At 46.3% G+C, this 25,675-nt stretch overlaps 1 protein-coding gene across 3 annotated transcripts in view; it reads left to right on the top strand.

The window, feature by feature from the left end:
• The window catches only part of LOC138761517 (leucine-rich repeat-containing protein 75B-like), a 111,381-nt gene extending 85,832 nt beyond the window's left edge, over positions 1-25,549 (top strand). For 2 of the 3 annotated variants that reach the window (XM_069933777.1, XM_069933778.1), the window contains 2 exons: positions 13,968-14,077; positions 24,677-25,549. In XM_069933777.1, coding sequence (XP_069789878.1) covers positions 13,968-14,077; positions 24,677-25,484 — 918 coding nt within the window. In that variant the 3' untranslated portion in view covers positions 25,485-25,549. Of the gene's footprint in view, positions 1-13,967; positions 14,078-21,134; positions 21,321-24,676 lie in introns of those variants that run through there. The other variant, XM_069933779.1, reaches the window with a different exon arrangement.
• The last annotated feature ends 126 nt before the right edge of the window (positions 25,550-25,675 follow it).

Raw genomic sequence — 25,675 nt, 5'->3', positions numbered from 1 at the left:
CCTTTTTGAACTCAATGTATGACAACATTTTTTTTTAATTTTTCACACTATGAACCATAATTAAACAAAATACACACAGACATTTCCCTCTTGAATATACACAATGTCATTTTCTCCCCTTTTTCCCCCTCCCTTCCCTCCTTCCTTCCCACTCCCCTCCCTACCCACTAAACGTTCAACACACAATGAAAATAAATAAAAAAATTGTATCATCTACTTTTACACACTGGGTCAGTTCATTTCGTCTTCTTCTCGTTCTATCATTTTAGGTGGTGGAGGTCTGCGGTAGGCCCTCTCTTTTGTGTTCCATATACGGTTCCGAAATTTGTTGGAATACTGTGACTTTATTTTTTAAATTATATGTTATTTTTTCCAATGGAATACATTTATTCATTTTTATGTACCATTGCTGTACTCTCAGGCTCTCTTCTAATTTCCAGGTTGACATTATACATTTTTTTTCTACAGCTAAAGCTATCATAATAAATCTTTTTTGTGGTTCATCCAATGTGAGGCCTAATTCTTTACTACTTGTCTTACTTAGAAGATAGATCTCTGGATTTTTTGGTATCTTGCTTTTTGTGATTTTATTTAATACCTGATTTAGATCTTCCCAAAACTTTTCCACTTTCTCACATGCATGTACAGCAAAAACATCTATCTAATACTGTCAGGTCCCATTTATTTAACTTTTGGGGTGTGATATATAGTCTGTGTAACCAATTATATTGTATCATGCATAACCTCGTGTTTATTGTATTTCTCATAGTTCCGGAGCATAGCTTTTCCCATTTTTCATTTTTTATCTTTATGTTTAAATCTTGTTCCCACTTTTGTTTGGTTAACAGCTTATTTCATTGTTCTCTTTCTCTTGCAGCTTGATGTACATGTTTGTTATAAATCTTTTAATTATCATTGTCTTTTATTTTTATCCCTTTTATTTTATTTTCTGTTCTTATCAGTTCTGCTAGTGGTTCTATAGCTAACGCAAACAGTGAGGGAGATAGTGGACATCCATGCCTAGTTGATCTGCTTAATTTAAATTGGTTTGATATATATCCATTTACTGTCACCTTTGCCAATGGTCCCTTATATAATGCTTTAATCCAATTAATATATTTCTCTGGTAGGTTGAACCTCTGTAGTATTTTGAATAAATAATTCCATTCTACTCTGTCAAAGGCTTTCTCTGCGTCTAAGGCAACCGCCACTGTTGGCGTCTTGTTTCCTTGTACTGCATGGATTAAGTTAATGAACTTACAGATATTGTCCGTTGTTCATCTTTTCTTAATAAATCCAGTTTGGTCTAGTTTTACTATTTTTGGTACACAGTCGGCCAATCTGTTTGCTAATAATTTAGCTATTATCTTATAATCTGTGTTAAGTAGAGATATTGGTCTATACGAGGTTGGTGTTAGTGGATCTTTCCCCGTCTTTGGTATTACTGTAATTATTGCTGTTTTGCATGAATCTGGCATGTTTTGAGTTTCTTCAATCTGGTTCATTACTTCCAGGAGAGGAGGAATTTAAATGTTTTATAGAATTCTATTGGGAGTCCATCCTCTCCCGGCATTTTATTGTTCGGTAGTTTTTTTAATATATCCTGTATTTCCTCTATTTCAAATGGTTTTATTAATTTATTTTGCTCTTCTTCTTGCAATTTCGGTAGTTCAATTTTAGCTAGAAATTCATCTATTTTGTCTCTTTCCCTTCATTCTCAGTTCGATATAGTTCCTTGAATTCCTTGAAGTTTTCATTGATCTCTGTTGGGTTATATGTAATTTGTTTGTCCTTTTTCCTTGATGCCAATTCTGTTCTTTTAGTTTGTTCTGTTTTAAGCTGCCAAGCTAGTATTTTGTGCATTTTTTCTCCTAGCTCATATTACTTCTGTTTTGTCTTCATTATGTTCTTCTCCACCTTATATGTTTGTAGTGTTTCATATTTTATTTTTTTGTCCGCTACTTCTCTTCTTTTTGTTGTATCTTCCCTTATTGCTAATTCTTTTTATGTACTTGCTATTTCCCTTTCTAGCTGTTCTATTTCCCAATTGTAGTCCTTCTTCATCTTAGTTACATAACTTATTATCTTCCCTCTGATGAACGCTTTCATTGCATCCCATAGTATAAACTTATCTTTCACTGATTCTGTATTTATTTCAAAGTACATTTTAATTTGTCGCTCAATTAATTCTCTAAAATCCTGTCTTTTAAGTAGCATGGAGAATAATCTCCATCTATACGTTCTTGGTGGGATGTCCTCCAGCTCTTTTGCCAATAACAGGGGTGAGTGATTCGATAACAATCTAGCTTTATATTCCATTTTCCTAACTCTCCCTTGGATGTGGGCTGTCAACAGGAACAGGTCTATCCTTAAGTATGTTTTATGTCTACCCGAACAATATGAGTATTCCTTCTCCTTTGGGTGTTGTCTCCTCCATATATTCAAAAGTTGCATTTCCTGCATCGATTTAACCATAAATGTGGTTACTTTGTTCTTTCTGCTAGTCTTTTTTTCAGTTTTATCCATCTTTGAGTCCAAATTAAGGTTAAAATCCCCTCCTAACAGTATATTCCCCTGCATATCTGCAATCTTCAAAGATATCTTGGCATAAATTTTTGATCTTCTTCATTAGGTGCATATACATTGACCAAATTCCAAAATTATGAATATATCTGACACTTTATCATTACGTACCTCCCTGCTGGATCTATTATTTCCTCTTCTATTTTGATTGGTACATTTTTATTGATTAATATAGCTACTCCTCTGGCTTTTGAATTATATGATGCTGCCGTTACGTGCCCTACCCAATCTCCCCTTAATTTCTTGTGTTTCTTGCACGAATGCTATATCAATTTTTTCTTTCTTCAGTAAATTTAACAGCCTCTTCCTTTTGATTTGGTTATGTATTCCGTTAATATTTATAGTCATATAGTTCAACATGGCCATTTCATACTTTGTTTACCTTTCATTTCCGCTTCCTCATCACCACCTTTCCTCCTTATCCATTTGTTTTCTTTTTTTGAACACATTTTAAGACAACACTTCTAAAACATAAAATATTTCCATTATTCCCACATCTAAAATTCCCTTAACCCCAAGTGTTTACCCCCCCTCCTCCACTCTCTGAGTCACCCCTTGTCCCTTGCCAGGCAACCACAACTCCCCTCTCCATTCGGACTGCGAACCCGTTCGCAAGTATCAACTGATTTCGCAATGACTGTCATTCTCTCCCACCCAACCCCCTCCAGAAAGACTTTTATCTTCACATTACAGTAAAGTTCCCCCTCTTTTCTTCTCTTTTTCTTTTTAATTTATTAATTTTTTTAACCCATCCTCTTTTTTCCCCCCTTCTCCCTTACTTACCCTTTTCTTCTCTCCTTTAGGTTTTACTTATACATTATTTTTTCTTCTTTATATGTAGTTTGTTGTCATTCTTGTTACATCTCTTCATCTTCTGTCCTGCTGGCATTCTGCAAATTCTCGTGCTTCCTCCGGATCCAAGAACAGTCTGTTTTGCTCTCCCGGGATAAATATTTTAAGTACAGCTGGATATCTTAACATAAATTTATAACCTTTTTTCCACAGGATCGATTTTGCTGTATTAAACTCCTTTAAGAGTTCAAAACTTGTGTCTGGGTAAAAAAATATTTTTTGACCCTTGTATTCCAATGGTTTTTTGTTTTCCCTAATTTTATTCCTTGCCCTCTGCAGCATATTTTCTCTTGTGTATCTCAGAAATTTTATTAAAACGGATCTTGGTTTTTGCTGTGTCTGTGGTTTTGGGGCTAGTGTTCTGTGTCCCCTTTCTATTTCCATTCCTTCCTGTATTTCTGGCTTTCCCAGGACCTTTGGGATCCATTCTTTTATAAATTCTTTCATACTTGTGCCTTCTTCATCTTCCTTTAGGCCCACTATCTTTATGTTGTTTTGCCTACTATAGTTTTCTATTATATCAATCTTCTGAGCTAACAGCTCTTGTGAATCTTAACTTTTTTGTCACTTTCTTCCAATTTTCTTATTGAGTCATTCACTTCCATTTCGACAGCTGTTTCTCATTCTTCCACATTTTCTAATCTTTTCCCTATTTCTGTCATGACCAGCTCTATTCTACTCACTTTTTCTTCTGTACTTTTCATTTCACCAAATTCTAATGTCAACCATTCTTTTAATGCTCTCATTTGTTCTTGAAATTTTTTTTATCTATATACTGTCCATCTATTTTACTTTCTATTTCTCTGTGCAGAGCTTGGTCTTCTTCTTCCTCTTCTTCTGTGTCTGCACCTGTGTTTGTGTCTTCTACTTCTCTTCCTTGTATCTGTGTCTCTTCTGACTTTCTTGTTGAGTTGCTTGTCTCACTTTGCTGGGCTTCTTCTTCTGGGCTAGTCTTCTTCTTTTCTATCACTCCCTTTCCTGTCACTTTCCTCTTCTTCCAGCTAAGAGCCTTGGTGTCTGGCATCCCTCAGCTGGTTGCGCTGTGTTTGCTTGCACCTCAGCTGGCCCCCCCTCCTGTCGGTGTTCTCTTTTTCCTCAGTTGCGCACTTTTGTTTGGCTCAGAGAGCCATTTTTGCATTCCAGTGGTCGGGAGGTCGCGACTCTGCAGGGTCGTCACCAACCTTGGGGAACGGGCTCTTTTCTCCACGACGGCTCCCTGTTTCTTCATGCAGATTAGACCTTCTCCTTTCTCTTCTGGTGTCTTTTCTTTTTTTCCCGTTGTTTTTACTTTTTCCTTCTTGAGTGCCATTTTCTTTCTTTTCTCCACAACTTTATCTTTTATTTGTTATGTTTTGCTTTTCTTGATCTTTGTATTTTCTTCACTTTATTGATGGAGTAGTGGCCAGTAGGTGAATACCAGCCCTCTCCAGAAAAGAAGAAATAAAGTGAAGAAAATAAAGTGACTCCCAAAATGTGCCAGGTCCCTGGTTGAGACGGTATCCTCCCTGCCACTGCCGAACCTCACGTAAGCGTAGTTATGGTTTGCATGAAGGAGGAACACCTGCTCTACCAAGGCTTCAGCCTTGTGTGTCCATACATGCTTACGCAGAAGCACTGGTCCTGGGTACGTGAGCCAAGCTGGGAGTGACATTCCAGTCGACGACCTCCTGGGGAATGAAAACAGATGTTCATGAGAGGTCTTGTTGGTAGCCGTGCACAGCAGTGACTGAATGGCATGGAGTGCCTTGGGCTGGGCGTCCTGCCAGAATATAATAGCCCACCCTTTTGACCTGAGAGCCAGGAGGACTGCCTTCCAGACCACCCCATTCTTGCATTTCACTTGCCTGTTGCCTCTTGGGTTATAGCTTGTCGTGTGACTGGTCACAATACCCCTCGCCGTCAGGTACTAGCACAGCTTGTCGCTCATGAAACTAGACCCCCGATCGCTGTGGATGAAGGTGGGGTAGCCAAACATGGTGAAAATCTGCCCCAAGGCCCTGATGACGGTGGCCATGAAGGCGGGTGGTGCTAAACACACACTTCCCCTTGTTGTGTGAGGTTCAGCTCTGCAGTCGTCTGGAGGCATCTTTCCAGGTTAGCATCGTGGTCCTGCTGATCACGGCCGCAGATAGTGACATTATCCATATATAGGAACATCGCCTTCAGCTTGTGCTGGTCTACCATGTGATCCATCTCCTGCTGGAAGACAGAGACCCCATTTGTGACCCCAAAAGGAACCCGGCAGAACTGGTACAGATGCCCATCCGCCTCAAAGGCGGTGTAGGGCTTGTCCTTCGGGTGGATAGGGATTTGGTGATATGCTGACTTCAGGTCAATCATGGAGAAAACCCGGTAACGGGCAATCTCATTGACCGTGTTGGCGATCCTCAGCAGGGTATAGGCATCAAGCTGGGTGTACCGATTAATGGTCTGGCTGTAATCTACGACCATCCTCGGCTTACTTCCCCCCTTTGACCACCAGGACTTGGGCTCTCCAAGGGCTGTTACAGGGCTCTATAATGCCTTCCGCCAGGAGTCGCCGCACCTCCGCCTTAATGAAGTTCCTGTCTGCAGTGCAAGAGCTCCTACTTCTGGTGCCGATCGGCTTTCAGCCTAGCACAAGATGTGGAAAGAGCGCCGGTGTGGTGATGCACAGTGTGGAGAGGCCGCAGGTTGGCCGGGGCTGGTAGGTTGGCGTACTGTACAATGTGAGTGGAGGTTGGGGCCCCCGAAGGCAAGGGTGATACTCTGCAGGTGGCACTGGAAATCCAGGCCCAGGAGGAGTGGTGCGCATTGTTTGGGCATTATCAGGAGCCTGAACCCTGTGTAAATCTCCCTTCCAACTGTTATATTGACCGAGTAGCACGCGAGGGTACCAACAGTCTTATGCTTGGCGAGGGCGATCGAGCAGGTGGTTGGGTGGATCTTTAACCTTAGGGAGTGGGCCACGGTGAGGTGAATAAAGCTCTCGGTGCTGCCACTGTCCAACAGGCACTTTGTTACCTGCCCGTTGACTCACATGTCCATCATCGAGCTCCTGAGATCGTGGGGAATGTCCCTGGTCAGCGTGGTGGCGGCCAGGACCATCTCGGAGTCATTGCTATCCAGAGGGATTGAGAGTGTCAGTACGGCGGCCTGGTCATAACCCATGTTGACCATGTCGACACGGTTGTGAGGTACAGCATGCGGTAGCCGATGGCCTCCGGAGGTGTGGGGAGCGTTGGTAGGGTGGCCTAGTCATTGCCGTATTGACCACGTCATTCTCAACATCATCGGGGGCCCTCCGTGTTGGGTGCTGCCTGGCCCAAGATGGCGGCAGCACGTGGGGAGGCACTGCGTGGCTGGCCTCCTTCTCCAGCCGTGTTCACTGCACTGGGGGAAGTGACATCATCACAGCCAGTGGCAGTGACGTTGTTATGTCAGCCGGAAGTGACATCATGCCATGAACCGGAAGTGGCGTCACTGTAGTTCTCAGTGAGGGTAAAGACTGGTGCAGATGCTCGGGGCACATGGTGCGAAGGTTGCTGGTGGGGCCTAATGTTGCGCGGTCGAAGTCAGGGAAGGCAGAAGTCATCGCAGGGACAATGCCTCCACCCAGCACGCGCACATGGGGGGGGTCTGTGGGGGAGGTAGGGAGGTCATAGAGGGCCGCTGAGCTGCCGGAAGGTTTCGAGAGGCATACTTTTGCAAAGTGGCCTTTCTTGCCGCATCAGGAACAATACTGGTTCCGAGCTGGGCAGTTTTGGCGCAATCGTCGATTTGACCCACAACAGGACCCACAGTATTTACAGGGGTGCCGGGTACCTGCCGCTGCGACATTCTCCTCCTCAGCTCGGCCTGGGGCTGCAGCTGCAGTGTGAGAGGACCATGAGGGAGCCTGGGGGGGGATCCTGGAATCGAAGGCTTCGACGTGCAGGGCTGCTGCTTCCAGGGTTTGGACCACTTCCACAGTCCTGGTTAGGGCATAGATGTTGTCTTCCAGCAGTTTCTGCTGGATGGCCCTTGAGCGTAGCCCTTGGACGAAGGCATCCTGGATCAGCCTCTCGACCTCCTCAACACCACCCTGGGTTCAGCCAGACACAGTTGGGCCAACTCTCGCAAGTGTCCCAGGTAAGACTCAGCCGTCTTCCCGAGTTTCTGGGCTCGGGTGTTGAGTAGGAACCTTGCACAGACCACATTCATGGGGGCCTTGTGCAAGTTCTTGAGAGTGTCCATTGCACTCTTGTACATGGAGCAGCCTTTGGGTCCCCTGGAAGGCACGGGGTCCCAGCTTTGACCAGAGTAGGAGCAACCTTTTCCAATCAGAGTTCAGGATGTCGCCCTCGTGTGCCTTGATGATTGCCTCGACAACGTGCTGCCAGATCTTGAAGCGTGTCTGGACTTCTGGGTGGCATGGGTCAACCTCGAGGCTCCCTGCGCTCAGGAGTTTTTCCATGGCAGCCGTGAGAAAATTTTGTGGATTAAATTGTGGTGCACTGTTAGACAGAATCAGACACACACAAGGTAAAGACTGAACAACAGGCTTTAATCCACAAAAACTTCCACAGAGACAGGCTGGCTGTGGCTGCAGCAACTCAAGTGTGAGGCCTCAGGAGGCCAGCGCAGCCTTATATACCGGAAGGTAATTGACACCCGACCGGGTGGGGCTTGATCCATTCAGGCCGACTGATTGGCAGGTTCCCTTACACTCCTGCAGGTACAGAGGTTGCCCCCTGCAGTAGGCCGGAGGTGTACCACCACATTTTCCACCCCAAACACTGTCTACAAGTTTTCTCTGTTTGCAATCTAACCTTCTCCTTGCTGTTCTCCTTCGTTTGGTTCCCTCCCCCCAACCATTCTAGTTTAAAGTCTCCTGAGTAGCCTAAGCAAATGTCCCTGCCAGGATCCTGGTCCCCCTGGGACTAGAGTTCAGCCCGTCTATTCTGTACAGGTCCCACCTTCCCCGCAAAAAGTCCGAATCCCTGCCCCTTGCTCCATCCCTTCAGCCACACATTCTACTCCACCTCATTCTTTTCCTGCTCTCACAGTTGCGTGGCACAGGCACTAATCTTGAGATTACTCCCTTCATGGTCCTTCTTTTCAGCTCTCTACTCACTTTTCAGGACCTCTTCTCCCTTCCTCCTTAGGTCATTGGTACCTCCCACTTTAGGATATCTTGGACACAAGCAGCAACATCCTGGACCCTGGCACCAGGGAGCCAAACCACCATCCAGTTCTCCTTACTGCGTCCACAGAATCCCCTATCTGTCCACCTAACTACTGAGTCCCCTATGACTACTGCCCTCCTCTTCCTTTCCAAACCAAACCAAATACCATTGGACCACCTGCTCAACAGGATGGACTTGATCATGAGTTCAAATCCTCCATCCCACCTCCACCGCGACATCTTCCTGCGAAGCCTAATATCTCGTCCTCCATCCAGGCATCTGGACTGGAATCTGGATGCCCTGCGGGTCAAGTAGTGTCTGTGGGAGCGGAAGAACGGTGGGTGTTTTGGGCCCCAAGCTCTTCATCAGAACTGAGGGCAGACTGAGACTACAGGAGGACAGGGTGGGATAGGTGAAGGGGAAGGACACATGGGATGTAACCCATCGTCCTCCACCAGTTTCTCTGGCTCCTCTCTCTCTGCACCTGGCATCTGCCACTCAGCTGCCTCTGTCTGTCTTGCTTCACCTCTACCTGGTTGGCCATTGCCGTGTGGGGCTGCTGTCTCACCCCTCCCACCCTACCATTTTTCACAGCTCCTGCACTTCCGCCCCTCAGTCCTGATGAAGGGTTCCGGCCCAAAACAGTGACCATTCTTTCCTTCCCCCCCCCCACCCCAACGGATCCTCAGTTCTCCCCAGCAGACTGTGGACAACGTAGCGGTCAGCAATTTACATAATCAACCACAAAGCCTTGACCCTCCAGCGTTCCCTCCCTGCTGTGGGTCTCCTCCCACTTACACCTCTCTAGGCACACACCCAGACACCCATCGGCCAATGCTGCATGAAACAGACTCTGTGAATGTAGTGAAAACAGAGATGCTGGAGGAACTCAGCTAGCCTCGCAGTGTCCATCGGTATTGCCGATGTTTCGGGCTTGAGACCTTCGACAAGATGGGAGTAAAACACAGGCACAAGACCATAAGAAATATGAGCAGGAGTTGGCCATCCGGCCCATTGAGCCTGTCCCACCATTCAATGATCTGACTCATCTCCACTGACCTGACTTTTCCCCATATCCCTTAATTCCCCTACTATGTAAAAATCTATCCAACCTGATCTTAAATATATTCACTGAGGTCACCTCTACTGTTTCAATGGGCAGTGAATTCCACAGATTCCAGCAGCTCCTCCTCCTCTCCGTCCTAAATCTACTACCCTGGATCGTGAGGCAATGTCCCCTCACTCTGGTCTCCCACACCAATGGGAACAACTTGCCTACCTTTATCTTATCTGTGCCTTTCATAATTTTATATGCTGCTATAAGATCCCCTCTCATTCTTCTAAATCCCAGTGAGTACAGCCCCATGCCTTAATCTCCCCAGGCTAATCCTGTCATCTCTGGCATCAACCTGGTGAACCTCTTCTGCACCACCTCGCCTGTAGGTGCCTGAATGAAGGCCAGGGAGAAGGAAGGGAAGGCCAGGGCTATAGATCTTTACCTCCTGTGGACGCTGTGGAATTCTTTGTTCCCCCAGCACTGCTGTGTCACTCCCTCCATCATCGTTCCCCACCCTACACCCTCTCTCCATTAACCTGATGTCAGCTCGTGGGCTGGACCTTCTTCCCTCCACCCCTTCCACTTAGAATCTCTGCCCCCCCGGCCCATGCTGAGGGAAATGTCCTTCCTGTTGGCTATTTCTAAGTTTTTCAGAAAACCTCAATCAACCCTCCCCGCAAAGAATCCACAATCCAGTTCTTCCATGTGGTCACGGTTTCACAACATGCTCCTAAATCCCCTCTGCACCTGTCCCAGTTTAATCACCTCTTCCCAGTGCATCCCAAGGTTATGGGGAAAAGGCCGGGGACTGGGGCTTAGTGGGAAAATGGACCAGCTCTTGTTTGAATGGTGAGGCAGACTATGATGGGCTGAATGGCCTCTTTCTGCTCTGTGTCATTTTGTCTTCTGGGATGTTGTGCCCTGAACAGTGTTCGAGCTGTAACCTGATAAGAACCTAGAACATTCCAGTGTAGTACAGGCCCTTCAGCCAATGATGCTGTGCTATATAAACCAACTTGACAATCTAAACCCCTCCCTCACACCCTTGACTCTCTATTTTTCTTTCATCCATATGCATATCTAAGCCTTTTGAATGTCCCTCTTGTCTCTGAAGATCTGTTCTGGAGCCTCCACATCGATGCAATCACGAAGAAGGCTCGCTAGCGGCTATACTTTGTGAGGTGTCTGAGGAGATTCAGTATATCACCAAAGATGCTCGTAAACTTCTACAGGTGGACCGTGGAGGATTCTAGCTGGTTGCATCACTGCCTGGTATGGAGGCATCAACTCTCAGAGGGTGTAAACTCGGCCTGCAACATCATAGACACCAGACCACTCCATCAAGGACACCTACATGAGGTGGTGTCTTAAGAAAGCAGCCTCTATCCTCAAAGACCCCCACCACCTAGACCATGCCCTCTTCACTCTGCTACCAGCAGGGAAAAGGTACAGGAGCCTAAAGACGAGTAGCACAAGGACAGCTTCTTCCCCACTGCCATCAGATTCCTGAACAATCAATGATCCAAACACACTGCCTTACTTTGACATTTTGTGCACTATTTTTATTGTTGTAAGGTGATTTAGAGAAATGTTTGCACTCTGATGCTTGTGGAGCAAACAATAATCACGTATAGACATGATGGAGCGATTAAATGGCTTTAATTACCAAAAACCTGAGCATTACTGTCACATGACTTGGCCAAGTTCCAGGTACAGGACCAAGAGAGGGCAAGTCCTTTAATGGGGACTCCGGGGAGGAGCCAGGGAAGGGGTTAAGAAGGGTCAGGGAGGTTCAGACTGGCCAGTCCATACATCTATGCAAATGCCTTTCATCACATTCACCCCTTCTTTGAGATAAAACCCAGCAGGGTGATGTGGCAACATGGCACACAAACTGTACTTTATTACATATATATACATCGTTCATAGCGTCCATCACAGGTTCAGCCTGTCCGATTGTCTTGTGATCCATTTAGGGTACAGTTGTATATATAATAGTTACTTTTATACCCTTTTTGTTCCTTTTGATTACTGTATTTGGTCCAGGTTTGGCTGCCAGACCTTGACAAAAGTGTCATATTTATTCTTTAGGTTATATTTGATTTTTTTCTATAGGTCTACAGCTGTTCATTTCCACAGTCCATCGTGCTATGAGTATAAGGGAGTTGGGCGTCCAAGTGATCGCGATACATTTTTTCGCGACCACCAGTGCTATTTTTATAAATGAGATTTAATAGTTGGTCAATTTGTCGCTATTTTCTATGAAATTACTGGTAGATAGAGGTCCAGGTCGCCCATGAAGGCCACTCCCGTTATCCTGGTTAATTTCAGGATTAGATTTTTTAATTTTTATCGATACAGCACGGCAAAAGAAAAGGAAGGCCAGGGCTATAGATTTTTACCTCCTGTGGACGCTGTGGAATTCTTTGTTCCCCCAGCACTGCTGTGTCACTCCCTCCATCATCATTCCCCACCCTACACCCTCTCAGAACAGGTGAGGGTCCATTAACCTGACATGTCGGCTCGTGGGCTGGACCTTCTTCCCTCCACCCCTTCCACTTAGAAGCTCTGCCCCCCCCCAGCCCCTGCTAAGGGGGGGGGGGGCAGGAAACCCACGCCACACAATTCCACTCTATCCTTTTCATCCTCTGATCGATGCTGCCCATGGTTTGAAACATCTCATTGTCAACAGATTTTGTACATCGCTGGGAAATTACTAATCGTATTTGCTGCACAAGGACATGTGAACTAGGATGAGCATCTGGCCCGTAGACCCTGCCCCACCATTCAGTAAGGTCACGGCTGACCAGAATCAGTATCAGGTTTATTGTCACACGCATGTGCCATGAGATTTGTTGTTTTGCAGCAGGCAGATGCAAATATGAGTGTTCCCAGTTACAGGTGGAGATCTCCAACGCCGCAAGTTCAAACTCAAGATTTATTATCATAGTATATCACCCACAACCCTGAGATGATTTTTCCTGCGGGCGCCGTAGAATTTCTGCTTATCAGTAACTAACCTGAACTCAAGAAGAAAGAAATATATAGAAAATAGAGAAATGTAAACAAAGAATGTGGTCAGGCTTTTCCCACTGAGAGTGGGAGATTCAAGCAAGAGGGCACAGACTGAGAGTAAAAGAGTTTAAGGGAAACATAAGGGGAAATTTCTTCCCGCAGAGGGTGGTGGGGGTATGGAATGAACTTCCGGCAGTGGTGGTAGAAGCGAGATCGATGTTAATATTCAAGGGAAGGTCGGATAGGTATATGTACGAGAGGTGTGGAGGGTTATGGGCCAAATACAGGTCAGTGGAACTAGGTAGAAGATGTTCGGCATGGACTAGTAGGGCCAAACTGGCCTGTTTCTGTGCTATAAATGGTTATATGGTTAAAGAAAGAAATGTAAACAAACCAACTGCAATGCAGAAAAGAACAAATATTCAGTAATAAAGTGCACAAGTCAGGTCCTTAAACAAGTCCCTGATTGAGTTTGTCATTGATGGTGGAAGGGTAGCAGCTGTTCCTGTACCTGGTGGTGCGAGTCTTGTGGCACCGATACCTCTTTCCTGATGGCAGCAGCGAGAACAGAGCTTGTGCTGGGTGGTGTGGGGCTTTGATGACTGCTGCTGCTCTCCGACAGCAGAGTTCCCTGTAGATATTCTAGATGTTGGGGAGGGTTTGCCTGTGATGTCCTGGGCCATGTCCACTATCTTTTGCAGGGCTTTGAGCTCAGAGGTATTTGTGTCCCCAAACCAGACCATGATGCAGCCGGTCAACACACTTTTCCCCCATGTGTGGAAATTTGCCATGGTTTCCGGTGTCATACCAAACCTCCACAAACTCCTGACAAAGTAGAGGTGCTGACAGGCTTTCTTCACGATGCCATTAGTATGTTGGGTCCAGGAAAGATCCTCCAAGATAGTGACTCCCAAGAACCTAAATGTGCTCACCCTATGGGTGTATCCCCCAATGACCACTGGATTGATAATCTCTGGTTTTCACTTCCTGAAGTCAACAATCAGCATCTTGATTTTGGTGACATTGAGTGCAAGGTTATTGTTGGTGCACCATTGAGCCAGGTTTTCAATTTCCCTCTGTGTACTAACTCATCGCCATGTTTTCTACTACCCACTACCATGGCATTGCCAACGAGTTTGAGGATGGTGTTGCCAAAACACAGAGTTATAGGTGTAAAGTGAGTAAAGGAGAGGGCTAAGTGTGCAGCCCTGTTCTGTTCCACCGTCTCCTGGTCACTGATCGGTTGGTGTGGGTTGGGTGTCGTTCTCTGCGGGTGGGGCCATCAAAGGGTTAATTGTTGTTGGGTGTTTTAGGACCTGGAGTCGCTGAAGTCCGCCGAGAAGCTCTGCCGTCAGCTGATCTACCACCTGACCCCACACTCCAAATGGCAGCGGCAATCCGCATCCAAACAATCACCAGCCCGGTGAGTACCTGTCCACAGCACGCCACTGGGTCCATGACTCTTGGCAAGGGGAGGTGGGACCCACCAGCGCTTTATCCTGAAGCTCTCCTCTGAAACAGGAGGCAGAGGTGACATCGAGAGGCATGGATAGGGTGGACGGTCACAGGGAGGGTGTGCATGGGAAGAGCTGCCAGAGGGAGGCGGGTGATGAGGAGAGCTGCTGAGGGAGGGAGGTGGGTGGTGGGGAGAGCTGCCAGAGGGAGGCGAGTAGTGGGGACAGCTGCTGAGGGAGGTGGGTGGTGGGGAGAGCTGCCAGAGGGAGGTGGGTGGTGGGGAGAGCTGCTGAAGAAGCTGGATGGTGGGAAAGCTGCCAGAGGGAGGCAAGTAGTGAGGAGAGCTGCTGAGGGAGGTGGGTAGTGAGGAGAGCTGCCAGCGGGAGGTGGGTGGTGGGGAGAGGGACAGTTTTTAGACATGAGACATACAGCATGGTAATAAGGGGTGAGGAGGGAGGAGGGTGGGGATGGGGGGTGGGGTTGGATGTGGAGGTGGGGTGGGGGGCAGTGGGGTGAGGGGTGGTGGGGAAGGCGATGGGGAGGGGGTGTGGGGAGGGTGTTTGGAAGTGATGGGGGAGGGGCTGTGAGGTTGGAAGGGGAGTTAGGGAGGGGTTTGTGCAGTAGAGATGTCCCCCTTGGGGAGTCGAGAATCAGAGTTTGGGCTAAGACAGTTCATAGACTACAGGCCATACAGCCCATTGTGTCCCTGTCAGCCATTTCTACAGCATTAAACAGCAACACTGGCATCTTCAGGATATTTTTGGGAAAGGACTGAAACAATAAGACACCATGGTGTCACCCGTCTACAGGAGCATGTCCTGTAGACACGAGAGTGTCCTGGCTGGCTGCATCTCAGTGTGGTATGGTGGCTGCAGAGAAATGGATCAGGGGTCGATCCACAGAACCAGAAGAGTGACAGAGAAGATCAGTGGAGTCTCCACCCCCTTTCACACTTGCAAATAGTCCCAGCAATTAATGGCCAATCAGCCTTTAAAGTGCGTAGTGTGAAAGCAAAATCAAATCAACTTTGGCGTCAGATGATGTCATCCCACAACGGGGATCGACGGCCTTGACCCCTTATACAACCCCTGGCATTTGCACACGCCGGCATGGTGATCAGGCAAGTGTGAAATGGGCAATTGCATTGTGGGATTGAAATGACCCAAGTTTATGCACGAGTGCAGGAACATGAAGGAAGAAAATATTAAAATGAAGGAAGGGTCAGGAGAAAGAGAGGAAATAAATAGAAATAGAGGTCAATTTTTAAACAGTGTGGGAAGTTGGTAGCGCCATAGCGCACAATGTATAAAGACCATGCAAAGAGCATTGGTGGACCTAACTTCCCAGAATGTTGTGCAGCAGAGAAACCCCTCTATGAATGCTCCATGCATGCAGACATGCATACAGCACTTTCGCTGCCGCACAGAACTCGGGAGGGCAGGTCCGCCATAGCTTTTTCCCATGGTATTTATATATTATTCGCGATAGTGCTACCAACTTTTCCGCACTGTATAAATTGCAAGAATTGCGCTACCCACCTTCCCACGTTGTACCAGTTGTACGCGATAGCACTGCTAACTTTCCCCTGCTGTATAAATTGTATATGATAGAGCAACCAACCTTCCCACCCTGTATCAATTGTACGCGATAGCGCTACCAACCTTCTCACACTGTATCAATTGTACATGATAGCACTACCAACTTTCCTGCACTGTATAAATTGTACACGATAGAGCTACCAAATTTCCCACGCTGTATAAATTGTATGCAATAGTACTACTCCATTAACAATGGCGTGAAGCAAGGCTGCGTTCTCGCACCAACCCTCTTTTCAATCTTCTTCAGCATGATGCTGAAACAAGCCATGAAAGACCTCAACAATGAAGACGCTGTTTACATCCGGTACCGCACGGATGGCAGTCTCTTCAATCTGAGGCGCCTGCAAGCTCACACCAAGACACAAGAGCAACTCGTCCGTGAACTACTCTTTGCAGACGATGCCGCTTTAGTTGCCCATTCAGAGCCAGCTCTTCAGCGCTTGACGTCCTGTTTTGCGGAAACTGCCAAAATGTTTGGCCTGGAAGTCAGCCTGAAGAAAACTGAGGTCCTCCATCAGCCAGCTCCCCACCATGACTACCAGCCCCTCCACATCTCCATCGGACACACAAAACTCAAAGCGGTCAACCAGTTTACCTATCTCGGCTGCACCATTTCATCGGATGCAAGGATCGACAACGAGATAGACAACAGACTCGCCAAGGCAAATAGCGCCTTTGGAAGACGACACAAAAGAGTCTGGAAAAACAACCAACTGAAAAACCTCACAAAGATTAGTGTATACAGAGCCGTTGTCATACCCACACTCCTGTTCAGCTCCGAATCATGGGTCCTCTACCGGCATCACCTACGGCTCCTAGAACGCTTCCACCAGTGTTGTCTCCGCTCCATCCTCAACATTCATTGGAGCGACTTCATCTCCAACATCAAAGTACTTGAGATGGCAGAGGCCGACAGCATCGAATCCACGCTGCTGAAGATCAAACTGCACTGGGTAGGTCATGTCTCCAGAATGGAGGACCATCGCCTTCCCAAGATCGTGTTATATGGCGAGCTCTCCACTGGCCACCGTGACAGAGGTGCACCAAAGAAGAGGTACAAGGACTGCCTAAAGAAATCTCTTGGTGCCTGCCAGTGGGCTGATATCGCCTCAAACCGTGCATCTTGACGCCTCACAGTTCAGCGGGCAGCAACCTCCTTTGAAGAAGACCGCAGAGCCAACCTCACTGACAAAAGACAAAGGAGGAAAAACCCAACACCCAACCCCAACCAACCAATTTTCCCCTGCAACCGTGTCTGCCTGTCCCGCATCGGACTTGTCAGCCACAAACGAGCCTGCAGCTGACGTGGACATTACCCCTCCATAAATCTTCGTCCGCGAAGCCAAGCCAAAGAAAAGAAAGAAGTACTACTAACTTTCCTACACTGAATAAATTGTACGTTATAGCGCTACCAACCTTCCCACACTGTATATATTGTACACGATAGCGCTACCAACCTTCCCACACTGTATATATTGTACACGATAGTGCTACCAACTTTCCCACGCTTTATAAATTGTACGCGATAATGCTATCAACACTCCCACACAGTATAAATTGTATGCGATAGTGCTATCAACATTCCCACTGTATAAATTATACCCGATTGCGATACCAACTTTCCCACATAGTATAAATTGTTTGCGATAGCGCTATCAACATTATCAGTCTGTATAAATTGTACGCGATAGCGCTTCCGTCCTTCCCATGCTGTATAAATTGTATGAGATAGCACCACCAACTTTCCCACGTTGTATAAATTGTACGTGATAGGGCTATCAACATTCCCACGTAGTATAAATTGTACGTGAAATCACTATCAATATTCCCAATCTGTAAAAATTATATGTGATAACACGACAAACTTTCCATGTTGTATAAATTGTACGCGATAGTGCTACCAATTTTTCCGTGCTGTATAATTGTTTGCAATAAGGTTACCACCCTTCCCATTCTGTATAAAATGTACGCGATAGTGTTATCAACATTCCCATGCTGTATTAATTATACGTGATAGGGCTACCAATTTTCCCACGCTATATAAATTGCACTCCATAACACTACAAATTTCCTGCGCTGAATAAATTGCACGCGATAGTACTAACATCTTTACCGTGCTGTATGAATTGTATGCGATAGCTCTACTAACTTTACTGTGCGGTATAAATTGTACATGATATGGCTACCACCCATGCTGTATAAATTGTACACGATAACGCTACCAACTTTCCCGCGCTGTAACTATTATACGCTATAGCGCTACCAACTTTCCCACACTGTATAAATTGTATGCGATAGGGCTACCAAATTTTCCACACTGTATCAATTGTATGCTATAGCGCTACCAACCTTCCCACTCTGTATAAATTGTGCGCAACAGTGGTATCAACTTTCCCACGCTGTTTAAATTGTACACAATAGTTCTACCAACCTTCCCACGCTGTATAAACTGTATGCAATAGTTCTACTAACTTTCCAACACTGAATAAATTGTACATAATAGTGCTACCAACTTTCCCACGCTTTATAAATTGTGCACGATAATGCTATCAACTCTCCCACATGGTATAAATTGCACGTGATAGTGCTATCAACATTCCCACTGTATAAATTATACCCGATTGCGATACCATCTTTCCCACACTGTATAAATTGTTTGCGATAGCGCTATCAACATTATCAATCTGTATAAATTGTACGCAATAGCGCTTCCGTCTTTTCCATGCTGTATAAATTGTACGAGATAGCACTACCAACTTTTCCGTGCTGTATAAAATGTATGCGATAGAGCTATCAACATTCTCACATTGTATAAATTGGACATGATAGGGCTATCAATATTCCCACTCTGTACAAATTATATGTGATAGCGCAACCAACCTTCCATGCTGTATAATTTGTATGGGATAGTTCTACCAACTTTCCTACGCTGTATAAATTGTTCCGCAATAAGGTTACCACCCTTCCCATTCTGTATAAAATGTACGCGATAGTGCTATCAACATTCCCATGCTGTATTAATTACACGTAATAGGGCTACCAATTTTCCCACGCTATATAAATTACACGTCATAGCGCTACAAATTTCCTACGCTGAATAAATTGCCCACGATAGTACTAACATCTTTACCGCGCTGTATGAATTGTACACGATAGCTCTACTAACTTTCCCGTGCGGTATAAATTGTACATGATATGGCTACCAACTTTCCCACGCTTTATAAATTGCACGCGATAGCGCTACCAAATTTCCCGCGCAGTATTACTTGCACACGATAGGGCTACCAGCTTTCCCGAGATGTATCGATTGCACATGATAGGGCTACCAACTTTCCCATGCTGTAACAATTGTATGCAATAGTGCTACCAACTTTCCCGCACTGTATAAATTGTAAGTGATAGAGCTACCAACTTTCCCATGCTGTATAAGTTGTACGCTATAGCGCTACCAACATTCACTCGCTGTATAAATTATATGCTATAGCGCTACCAACTTTCTCACGCTCTATAAATTGTACACAATAGCACTTCCAACTTTCTCACACTGTATAATTTGTATGCAATAGGGCTACCAATTTTCTCACGCTGTATCAATTGTAGGCGATAGCAGTAACAACCTTCCCATGCTGTAACAATTGTACACAATAGTGCTAACAACTTTCCCACGCTTTATAAATTGTACGTGATAATGCTATCAACTCTCCCACATGGTATAAATTGCACCCAATAGTGCTATCAACATTCCCACTGGACGCGATATGAGATAGCGCTACCAACATTGCCATGCTGTATAAATTGTACGCAATAGGACTGCCAACTTTCCCATGCTGTATAAATTGTACATGATAGCTCTACCAATTTTCCCGCACTGTATAAATTGTACATCATAGGGCTATCAACTTTCCCATGCCGTGTCAATCGCACGTGATAGGGCTACCGACTTTCTCACGCTATATAAATTGCACATCATAGCGCTACTAAATTTCCTGCACTGAATAAATTGCACGTGATAGTACTAACATCTTTACGCGCTGTATGAATTGTATCCGATAGCTCTACTAACTTTACTGTGCGGTATAAATTGTACACGATATGGCTACCAACACTCCCATGCTGTATAAATTGCATGTGATACGGCAACAAACTTTCCCACACTGTATAAATTACACGTGATAGCGCTACCCACTTTCCTGCACTGTAAAAATTGCACGCGATAGCGCTACCAACTTTCCCGCGCTGTATAACTTGGACGCGATAGGGCTACCAGCTTTCCCGAGATGTACCAATTGCACGTCATAGGGCTACCAACTTTTCCACACTGTATCAATTGTACACAATAGCACTATCAACCTTCCCATGCTGAAACAATTGTACACGATAGTTCTACCAACTTTCCCACGCTGTATAAATTGTACGCAATAAGGTTACCAACTTTCCCACGCTGTATAAAATGTACGTGATAGTTCTACCAACTTTCCCACGCTGTATAAATTGTACGCAATAAGGTTACCAACTTTCCCACGCTGTATAAAATGTACGTGATAGTGCTATCAACATTCCCACGCAGTATAAATTGTACGCGATAGCGCTATCAATATTCCCACTCTGTAAAAATTGTACGTGATAGCGCAACCAACTTTCCATGCTGTATAAATTGTGCGGATTAGGACTACCAACTTTCCCATGCTGTATAAATTGTGCGCGATATCGCTACCAACTTTCTCACATTGTAAAATTTGTACGCGATAGTGCTACCCACTTTCCCACTTTGTATAAATTGTTTGCAATAGCGCTATCAACTTTCCCAGGCTGTATAAATTGTATGCGATAGCACTACCAACTATTTCATGCTTTATAAATTGTATTCTATAGTGATTCCAACTTTCCCATGCTGCATAAATTGAGTGCTATGGCACTACCAACTTTCCAATGCTATTTAAAAATTAAACATCTTTTTCTCCCCTTTCCTTTTCAGCATTGCTATTTATTCCTCGCACCTTTCCCACAGTCCTTTATAAAGGTTTATATAGGTTGGCACAACAACAACAGGGGTTGAAGGGCTCATACTGTGCTGTACATAAAGCTTGATTATGTTATAATTAGGCATGATTAATTTTGTTGAAATATATGATTGAATACATAGATTGGGATTTAGGGCTGGTCCACTGTCATTTGATGTGTCACGACATAACCGGTTGAAGGTAGAACAGTCCTAACCCCGGGGATGGCTCCTTGCAAGTTTGAAAATTCAGTGTTCCAGTTGGGAGTGGTCATGGGTGAGAAGCCAAACCCCCATTCCTATCCCAGGACACTGAATGGCCAATTTCTTGTGAAAGTGGCTTTCCTCTCCCCGCATTGATCTGATCTACTAGGATCGTTGTCTGAAGAGGTCACGCAAAATCGTTGATGATCCCTTCCATCTTTCAGCTGCTCCCATCGGGAAAGATAAAGAAAAAGAGTATCAGAGCCAGCATCACCAGTCTGGGGAACAGCTTCTTCCCACGGGCAGTGAGAATGGTGAATGAGCAGAATCAGAGGTAAAACAAAGGATTGTGTTGACACACAGATGCTGGAGATATTCAGCAGGCCAAACAGTGCCTTTATGTTGCAAAGGTAAAGATCAATCATCAATGTTTCATCAAGGGGTGGGGGAACATGAGAGATGTCCGAACAAAAGGAGGAAGGGGTGGAGGAGTCTAGGCTAGGTGGAGTGAGAAAGGAAGTAGGAACTGGAATAACCAGTTAAAGGTGGGGGGGGGGGGGGAGGGGGGGGGATAAAGGCAAGTTGACTCAATGTTCATATCTTGGGGTTGGAGGGTGCCCAGACAAACATTTAGGTGGTGTTTTCTCTAATCTGGGTGGTCAGGGTGGGGTAGTGTGAAAGGCCATGGACAGATATGTGAATTTGAAAGTGTGACTCAGAATTGAAATGGTTGGCTATGAGGAGGTTGCTTTTATTGTGGACAGAGAGGAGGTGGTGGGTGAAATGATCTTCTAATCTGCGACCAGTCTCTCCGATGTAGAGAAGGCCACAGAGGGTGCAGTAAATGAGTTCTTTAGAGATACAGGTGAAGTGTTGCTTCACCTGAAAGGACAGTTTGAAATCTCGGACCGTGGTGAGGGAAGAGGTGTGGGTGCAGGTATTACACCTCCTATGACCACGATGGAAGGTGGTGATTGGTGGGGAGGGAAGAGTGCACAAGGGAGTCATGGAGGGAGTAGTCCCTATGGAAGGCTGAGAGGGGAGGAGAAGGAAAAATGTGTCTGGTGGTTGGGTCCTGTAGTAAGTACCAGAATTCTGGTGGATAATGTGTTGGGTGTGGAGGCTGGTGGAATCAGAGTCAGAATTTATTGTCATGAACAACTCACAAAATTCATTGTTTTGTGGCAGCTTCACAGGACAAACATTCATATAATAAACCACCTGACAGCAATAAATAAATAAAAATATGCACAAAAAGTCAAAGTGAGGCACTGTTTGGTTCATTGATGGTTCAGGAATCTGGTGGCAGTGGAGAAGAAGCTGTCCTTGTGCCACTGAGGGCTCGTCTTTAGGCCCCTGTACCTTTCCCGATGGTAGCAGAGTGAAGAGGACATGGTCTGGGTGGTGGGGGTCTTTGAGGATAGAGGCTGCTTTTTTAAGACGTCCTCAATGGAGTGAGTCTGGTGCCTGTGATGTTGCATTCCAAGTTCATAACCCTCCAAAGTTTATCCTTGTCCTGAAAGTTGGCACCTCCGTACCAGGCAGTGATACAATCAGACAGAATGCTTTTCTCGGTAGAGATTCCAAAGCTTCTCAGACATCTCACAAGGAGGATAAGACATAGCTGCTGGTGAGCCTTCTTTGTGATTGCATCGACATAGAGTCTCCAGAACATATCCTCAGAGATGTTGACATGCAGGAATTCAAAATTCATGACTCTCTCCACGACTGAGCCATTGATGAGGACTGGGTCGTATTCTCCTGATTTCAGCTTACGGGATGTGGGGAAATGTTGGACAGCACAAGTGCTCCTGATGACTACACCTGCGAGGTCCATCCAGCTGCAGCTCTGCACAGACCTTGTTAGGGAACTGGAGGAACTCCAGATCATATGGGAGGCAGAGGGAGTGAGTCACAGGGAAGCAGGAAGCTGGGAGACCATCAGGAGAGGGAAAGACAAAAGGCAGACAGTGCAAGGCACCCCTGCAGCCATTCCCTTCAATAACACTGATACCGTTTTGGATACTGCTGAGGGGGACTACCTTCCAGGGACAAGCCACGGTGGTCAGGTCTCTGGCGCAGAGCCTGGTCCTGTGGCTAAGAAGGGAAGCAAGCTGTAGTGATAGAGGATTCAATAGATAAGGGAACCACCACCATGATCAGAGGTTCTATGGAAGAGATCAAGAATCATGTGGCCTCTCTGGGTCCTGGAGTCTCAGATCGAGTTCATGGAATTCTCAGGAGGGAGGGCACGCAGCCAGATGTTGCGGTCCATGTGGGGACCAATGACGTGGGTAGGAAGGGTGAGGAGGTCCTGCAAGGAGAGTTCAGGGAGTTAGGCACTAGGACCTCATGGGTAGTGATCTCAGGATTTCTACCTGTGCTTTGTGCTAATGAAGTTAAAAATAGGATAAAGCAGCTTAACATGGCTGAAGACATGGTGCAGGAGAGAGGGCTTTAGGTTACTGGATCATTGGCCTCTCTCCCAGGAAAGATGGGACTTGTACTGGCATGACGGTTTGCATCTGAACTGGAGGAGGACTAATATACTTGTAGGGAGGTTTGCTAGTGCTGCTCCGGGGGAGGGGGGGTTTAAACTCGATATGAAAGGGAATGGAAACCCAAGTGCCAGAGTGGACAATAGACAATAGGAGCTGGAGGAGGCCCTTCGGCCCGTCGAGCCAGCACCGCCATTTTACAGATCATGGCTGATCACTACCATCAGTACCCCTTAACTCCTTTGCCCACAGAAAAGTTGCATTGGCCGGGAATCGAACCCGGGCCTCCCGCGTGGCAGGCGAGAATTCTACCACAGGATACATATAAAGACAGAAATCAAAGGGTTGGGCGCAGTGGGAATAATGTTCTGAGATGTGTCTATTTCAATGCAAGGAGTGTAATAGGAAAGGCAGATGACCATTGAGCGTGGATTGTAAAGCCTTCTACCTGTGAGTGGTTGCAAATATATCGTTTAATCGGGTGAGTGTGTGCATGTGTGAGACTTTTACCCCTACACATGTAGATAAAACACCACTGTTCAATCAGCTGCATCCAGAGTCATTGCCTTGGGTCCCATCAAACCGGTTTCACACATGCAACAGAAGTGAAATTTTGAGAGTAGTTTCTTTCGGAATTAAATGCAGAGTTAACAGGCAGTGGAAACTGTGGTTTTTGAGGGATATTGAGGATCTGGTTAAGTAGGTGTATAGGGAACAAGGAGAAAAAGAGGAGCATAAGAAAATGTAAGAATAAAACTCAGGAAGAAAATCGGAAGGGTAAAAGAAGACATGAGGTTACTTTGGCAGATTTTCCGTATTCTCGGGTGGTACTTTTAAAATTCAAATTTAAGGAGGAATAAAGAAGAGATGAACAGATATTTTAATTCATAAGCAAATACAGCACAGTCCACATCAAGTTTTTAGAAAATAAAAATGCCACTGTGTATCTGTGGGGTTTGCACACGCACACAAAAGCCCATTAAATTTAAAAAGTTTTTGAAAAGTCCGGATTCTTGGGTTGTCCCAGATCTCTGCCACCCGGAATTTTGGACTTTTACTGAAGAATAGTTCATCACAGACTAGATGGGCTGAAGGGCCTTCTGTGTTGTTGTGGTCTATGCTGCATGATCTTCTGCATCACTCCAGCTGTGCTAGACCCCCAGTATCTGCCGATGTTTCCGTTCACTTGCTGCCTCTGTGATGTGCTTGGAAAGGGCAGGTTGGTAGCATGGGCGGTTGTTGACATAACCCTTCTCACTCTCCTGCAGATTAAAGGTAGCATTGCAGATGAAGGTCACCGATGGCTCGCTGGATCTGTCGGGAATGGCCCTGCTCCCCAGCGACATGCAGTGCCTGGCCTTCCACTTGCAGATGTACAGAGACCACCTCACTTCCATCGACCTGAGCTTCACCGAGCTGACCGACCAGAGCCTGCAGCTCCTGCTGCCCTTCCTGGCCGCCCTGCCCAAGCTCACCAACCTGGCCCTGAATGGCAACCGCCTGACCAGGGCAGTGCTCAAGGACATGACGGAGATGTTGAAGGAGCCCAGAGTGTTCCCTGCGCTGTCCTGGGTGGACCTGGGGAATAATGCGGACATCTGCTCCATGCCCCAGCCGCTGCTGGTGGGCTTACGGCGACGGTGCAGCTTACAGGGAGCTCTGCCCACCATCCAGGAATACACAGAGGGGCAGCCCAATGACCACGAGGTGGAGCAGGCCGAGCTCCTCCAATCTCAGGGGGAGGAGGATGAGCTTCACAAATTCCGGGAGGAACAGGCTGAGGTCCACCAATCCTGGGAGGAGCAGGCTGAGGTCCACAAATCCCAGGAAGAGGAGGCTGAGGTCCACCAATCCCAAGAGGAGCAGGCCGAGTTCCACCAATACCGGGAGGAGGTGGGCGATGATAACCAATCACGAGAGGATATGGGCGAAGTCTACCAATCGCAACAGGAGGGTCAGGGGGTCTCCCTTTCCCCAGAACAGGAGCCTGGTGTCTCCCGTTCCTGGGAGAATGATGGCAGCCCTTGGCAGGGGTTGCGGAGAGAGGCTGGTGTGCAGCGGCACTATCAGAGATGACCGATGGCAGGAGCTCACCATTCTTCAGAAGGGGAGAGGGGGTCTCCTATTTCCAGAGGAGGGGCAGGGAGGAAGGAGGGGAGGAGGTCTCCCATCCCCAGGAGGAGAGGCAGGGGAGGAGGGGGTGGGGGTCTCCCATTCCTAGGAGGTGGGGCAAGGGAGAAGGGAAGGGAGGGGAACTCCTATTCCCA

The sequence above is a fragment of the Narcine bancroftii genome, chromosome 4, assembly GCF_036971445.1.
Source record: "Narcine bancroftii isolate sNarBan1 chromosome 4, sNarBan1.hap1, whole genome shotgun sequence".
Lineage (NCBI taxonomy): Eukaryota > Metazoa > Chordata > Chondrichthyes > Torpediniformes > Narcinidae > Narcine > Narcine bancroftii.
The sequence above is the reverse complement of the archived record's forward strand: the minus strand, read 5'-3'. Positions and strand labels throughout refer to the sequence as shown.